This window comes from Copadichromis virginalis, linkage group LG10, assembly GCF_057382275.1.
Source record: "Copadichromis virginalis isolate Kocher_CV1m ecotype Utaka linkage group LG10, C_Virginalis_male_GT1.1, whole genome shotgun sequence".
Taxonomy (NCBI): Eukaryota; Metazoa; Chordata; class Actinopteri; order Cichliformes; family Cichlidae; genus Copadichromis; species Copadichromis virginalis.
This window is the reverse complement of record NC_140627.1, coordinates 3,459,261-3,464,957: the sequence shown is the minus strand read 5'-3', so window position 1 is coordinate 3,464,957 and position 5,697 is coordinate 3,459,261. Positions and strand designations below refer to the sequence as shown.

Here is a 5,697-nt window from a genome sequence, read left to right as displayed (position 1 = left end):
AGTGGCCATGGAAAGTACAAGGACTGTCAATTTGAAATCTTTCTGCCGCCATTAGTCGTAACACATTCAATCCACAAGCGGAAGGTCACTGGTTTGATTCAAGCCAGAGACACAAATCCCCTTTAGGTTTGCATCAGTAACAGCATCTGGTGTACAACTCTGCCAACTCAGAGTTTTGTCGTTATTATTATTATTATTACATTATTATTTCAACAGCTGTAACAAGAGAGTCTCTCAAACACGAGAAAGATACAGTTACTGTTATCCTGTCTTATTTGAATGGTAATAAAAATGATAGTTGCAAGGACTTTCTCAGCTTATGTATTTAAAATAGCAATGTTTTAATGAGAGTGATCTACCTATTGATATGACCGCGTCTCTCTGCAAACCATTCATATCGAAAAACGCTGCCAAGAAAGAACAGCGTGCTGTAAAAGCACAAGGAGAGTGTTATACCGGACGTGCTTCCACTGCTTCTGTAACTTCCTGCTGTCTGATCCACTTCTAAACACAGAAGTGGGAGTGTGAGAGTGCACATGACACGAGGAAGAAGGAAGGATTCATGGGGGGAAAAGCTACTCAGACAGTATGGGGCCTAAATACTGTTTTGACTACTGACACAGCTATCAGAAAGAATCAGATATGGTATTTAGTGAAGCTTGTTCTGAAAATCAGACCATCTCTGCAGATTTAATCTGACGGTATTGTGTACAGAGTTCACCACTTACAGCAATACTAAAGTGCAAACGCCTGCCAAACTACTTTCTGGACAGTCAGTCTTCTTATTGTGTAATATGTACCCGGCAGTTATATCTAGTTAATGTTGATTTTAGTTGCAGTTGTACTGCTTCACAGAACTTCCTGTTGTATTCAGTGGTGTTCTCCACATTCCGCTGCCCAGTGGTCTGTGCGGCTTTCAAATCATGCAACAGAGGAGGAAAGAACAGGATGAGGAAGAGAGAGAAAAAAAGTTGAGGGGGGGCAAATACTGAGATAATTATAAAGACAGTTAATTGCCACTATGGCAAAAACACCTGCGCTGGCAGGCATGTCGTTTTATCGTGAAGAAGAACAGTAATGAAGCTACCACATAAACAGGACTATATTTATGCATACTGGTTTCTTCAGCCAGACGCCTCTCTGTTACTGAAAGTACAACATACATTATGCAGATTTTGTTAATGATTGGGAGGTCTTATACAGTTAGTCACGGGGAGTAACTTTAGTAGAGGTCATGAGATGGTAAGTTGAGTATTTAAGTGTTAACTGTTTGATTACTCTCCGTGAAATAAAGTTTTAGGCTTTAGGACCTGGGAGGGTGAGGATTCTTCACCCACTCATCCACATGGGCGGGACTGGCCTGGAAATCTGATTCCAGGGCAGAGATTTTCATGCTCTGGGGCCTGGGAAATCATCTCATACACTTCTGTCTTTGCCATCAGATACTTTCACTTAATACCGGTCAGGTCAGTGCTGGGGGGATCTTTTTGTAAGCAGCTTGACGATAAACCTGCCGAGTTATTCAAAGGACCCAATAAGGTAAGATGAATGTGCTCGGAGCACGGGAAGCATGGAGAGGGAGGGAGAGAGTAGAGGGCGTCCATCAACTGGTGGGAAATGTCCAGGCATGTGAAAAGAGGCCAAAAAGTCTGTCTATCTTTAACATGGTTAAAGATTCCTTTACAGCCATGTAGTTCCTCCAAGTAGTGCGAAAGCAAAGCAACTGCTGCACATAACTAGAACTGCATGACAGTCCAGACTTTCAGGGAGTTGGCTACACCTTTTGACCTGATTTAATCTGTAACAAGGGACGCCTCTCCTTCTTTTATCTACATGTTTTAAATGCCAGTGTCATTCATACTAAGTCACATGTCCAGAAAAATGAACTGCTTGTGACCTGCTCAATTAGACTGATGTAAACATCTCTGAACTACATCTCTAAGTGGTGATATGCATAAAGCCTGTCCTCCCTAAAGTACACGTTCGCTCTATGTACATGAACTGCTCTAAAAAACGCGTCTTTTGCTGTAGGGGTGTGTCATGCGTCAGTGAGTGGCCACTTTTCCCTCACCACAAGTAACCAATGAGCATCAACCAGACTTAGTCCTCCATTAGAGAATGTTATGTATGTTAAGTGTTTTTCCCACTCCCAAGTCATGAACAACTCAAATCTTGCTGACCAATGTTTTGGCTTAGACACAGTGCACCCTGAAGCTGCCTACGTGGCTGTTATACAAGTCATTGCTTGAGGTTTGCACAGAGAGCTGCTTTAAATGGCATGGGCTAAACCACACTTACTAGCCTACCACAGCTTGCATCTTCTAAATCTCAAGAGTAAACCCTAAGTATGTACTGTTTGTCTTCATGTCTTCTCTTAGGTTTTGTCTTTTAGTAACATTACACCATGTGGGCAACAAACCTCGTATCTCTCGTCCTTCTGACAACTGCAGCCTCGGCAGCAACCTCCACATCAAAAGACAAAGTGTTGAGTAACCATGCCACCATCCTGGCTGACAGCACTGCCAATTTGGCTTTCAGTGTCTACCAGAGCATGGTAAAAGACAAAAATGTAGAGAACATTATCATTTCCCCTGTCGTCGTGGCCTCCTCTCTGGGTCTTGTGGCTCTTGGGGGAAAGGCCTCCACTGCCTCTCAGGTAAAAACCATCCTGAATGTAGCTAAAGTTAAAGATGAGCATCTCCACCCCAGTTTGGCTGAGCTGCTCATAGAGTTGAGCGACCCAAAGACTCGCAACATCACCTGGAAGATTAGCAACCGCCTGTATGGACCCAGCTCTGTCACTTTTGTGGAAGACTTTGTCAAAAGCAGCAAAAAGCACTATAATTGTGAGCACTCAAAGATCAATTTCCGAGACAAGAAGAATGCTGTGAACTCCATCAACGAATGGGCAGCCAAGTCTACTGATGGCAAACTGCCTGAGGTGACCAAGAATGTAGAAAAGACTGATGGGGCGATGATCATCAGTGCCATGTTTTTCAAATGTGAGTGGATAAGGCTGTGTATACATGTAGTATTCTATACTGTTCCCTAAAAGACACCTAAAATTAACTGAATGTTTTTTCTCTCAGGTCACTGGGATGAGCAGTTCCATCATAAGATGGTGGATAACCGTGGATTCATGGTGTCACGTAGCTACACTGTTTCAGTACAGATGATGCATCGCACAGGTAGCTGGAGACATTCCTATCAGCTTGTTCAGAAACACAGTTTAAGACTAGGAATGGTAGAACATTTTGGTAAAATCGAAAAGTTACTGCTCCAGAGGATCACAGGGCTTGAAAAAGTAGCACCCGCAAACCCACAAACAATATAACTCCACTCTTTACATGTGCATGTTTCACTAGTGAATGAGGGAGTGACTAGGGACTCATTGCCTTGAATAGAGACATCAAGTCTCTGCCACAAAACTTCCGGTAGAAGGATTTTTAGCTAGCATAGCTAAGCTAGCTTTCTGTTTAGTCTTTATGCCAAATTCAGCTAAAACATAAGTGCAGTGACCTATAAAATCAGTCTTTTTCGAAAAATGTGAAAGTATTTATAGGTACTACCATTACTGATACTACTACAACTTTAAGATCACAACACATGTTAATTAAACATAGATATTGATGAGTAAATCTGATATTTCTCACTACTGTTTACTGGGGAGATGAGTCCAAATAACTGCAATAATGTCTGGGGAAATATTATTATCATACTGTATCTGTAGGTAGGAACTTGATTCACAAAAAAAAAAAAAAGATCATAACTCGCTGAATTTTCAACTCACTAGTAAATGGTTTGAGTAGTTACAAATGCCGGGCACAGTAAGATTATTTCTTCCCATTTATACAGAAACAATTTCCAGTATATACTATCTAGGGAGTTTGTAAAAACTGTGGTTAACAGCTGTGCATTTACCGGTTCAATATCCAACATTATGCAAAACTAAATATGAGTAATAAATGTAACACTTTCTTTTTTTGAAAACTGTAACCAACAGAAATTTTAAGAGACTCTCATGGACACATTCATGATATTTGTAATTAATTTGCTTCATCAGGTCTCTTTGGCTTCTATGATGACAAAGACAATAAGTTATCTATCCTGAGCATGCCTCTATCTCATAAGAAGTCCACTGTGGTATTCATCATGCCCTACCATGTGGAACCTTTGGATAGACTGGAAAAGATGCTGACCAAGAAGCAGGTGGATAAATGGATTGGTTTGCTACAGGAGACAGCTATAGCTGTGTCTCTGCCCAAAGTCAGCATGGAAGTCAGTCATGATCTGCAGGTAAACAATTTAAGAGTTTGTGCCTTACCACAGAACACTCTTTTACATTGTCACTATAAACATTTCATGTTACTCCTCAGAAACACCTCCAGGAGCTGGGCCTGACCGAGGCTGTGGACAAATCTAAAGCTGACTTTTCCAACATCTCTGGGAAGAAGGACCTCTACTTGTCAAGTGTGTTCCACGCCTCTGCTTTGGAATGGGACACTGATGGAAATGAAATTGATACCAGTATCTTTGGCACAGACAAGCTGAAAAACCCTAAACTGTTCTACGCTGACCACCCCTTTATTTTCCTAGTAAAGGACCAGAAAACAAGCTCCATCTTGTTCATTGGCAGGATGGTCCGACCAAAGGGTGAAAAGATGAGAGATGAACTGTAACCATGTGTGTAAGTTAGATGTTTGGCTGTTATCATGAGTGTAGATTTTATACTGCAGCATGTTGAGAAATGAAGAGTACATCTGATACTATGTAAGAGCACTCTTTTATGTCACATGGCAACAACATTCCATAATACACAACTTAAACATTTGTCTTGTAATTACTGTATGAGGCGATGTGCACATCTTTGAATTTGGGACAGTTGTTAATATTTCAGTGTGTGTGTGTTTGTTTGTATGTTGGCATGTCACATTATGGACTGAATACTTACATTAAGTATGACATATTAAAGTTTTTGTTAAAGCACACTTTGTTTTAATAAAGTAGCAGTAACATCAGAATTTGTGCACGAAAAAGGTTTCTGGTGTCATTAAGTCTTAAAAAATTATGTAAAATGTGCACATCCTACAAGCTTCCTTACCTTTTTGTGTCCACTTGTCTTTGTTTGGAGTCACCCTGAATGCAGTTCGATTTGTGCGCACATGGTTTAGCAAAGCAAAATATGATTGAGCTATTGTAAATGTCCGGTTTTTGCAATAAAAGTATAAAAAAAAGAACTAGCAGGTTTTATCCTTATTTTAGGATGCTGCCCTTTACTTTGTGACCTAAATAACATCTGGTTTGCTTGTCAAGAGTAGGAATTTGGCCTTAGGCGAGCAGAGTTTTAGTAGGATATAACAACTGGAAAAATCCATTGGAGGTGATCATATAGCGTTTTGGACAGCTCTACCTTCAAAGGGGACGAGACCTGGCTTCTGAATGCACAAACTTAGGATATTTAGACCTCAACTAAATATTTGACAAAATATTCTGGTATAAACACGTGGCTGCTGCTCCAGGACATGGTTATCGTCACATCAGCAATTTCCTAATAACAACTGCTCCAAAACATAAAATTAATGGATGATCCATCATTTGATTGGCTAGAAAACCGGTTAGGTAAGTAAGTAGGGCCTAAGAAAGCATGCAAGAATCAATACTAAAGATAAACACTGTCATTGTCAACAGCACAGCACA

At 40.6% G+C, this 5,697-nt stretch overlaps 1 protein-coding gene across 1 annotated transcript; it reads left to right on the top strand.

Annotated features, from left to right (window-relative positions):
* The first annotated feature begins 1,361 nt into the window (after nucleotides 1–1,361).
* Nucleotides 1,362–5,225, top strand: serpinh1a (serpin peptidase inhibitor, clade H (heat shock protein 47), member 1a). The gene is made up of 5 exons (XM_085469504.1): nucleotides 1,362–1,539; nucleotides 2,379–3,002; nucleotides 3,090–3,188; nucleotides 4,064–4,296; nucleotides 4,377–5,225. Exons 2-5 carry the CDS (start codon nucleotides 2,405–2,407, stop codon nucleotides 4,677–4,679), a joined length of 1,233 nt encoding a protein of 410 aa, XP_085325630.1. The 5' UTR covers nucleotides 1,362–1,539; nucleotides 2,379–2,404; the 3' UTR covers nucleotides 4,680–5,225.
* Nucleotides 5,226–5,697: the final 472 nt, after the last annotated feature.

Coding starts and splice junctions, on each gene's coding strand:
- serpinh1a (XM_085469504.1), top strand. CDS start 2,405: ATGTGGGCAACAAACCTCGTATCTCTCGTCCTTCTGACAACTGCAGCC. Junction 3,003..3,089: donor CAGTGCCATGTTTTTCAAAT/GTGAGTGGATAA, acceptor TTTTTCTCTCAG/GTCACTGGGATGAGCAGTTC. Junction 3,189..4,063: donor ACAGATGATGCATCGCACAG/GTAGCTGGAGAC, acceptor TTGCTTCATCAG/GTCTCTTTGGCTTCTATGAT.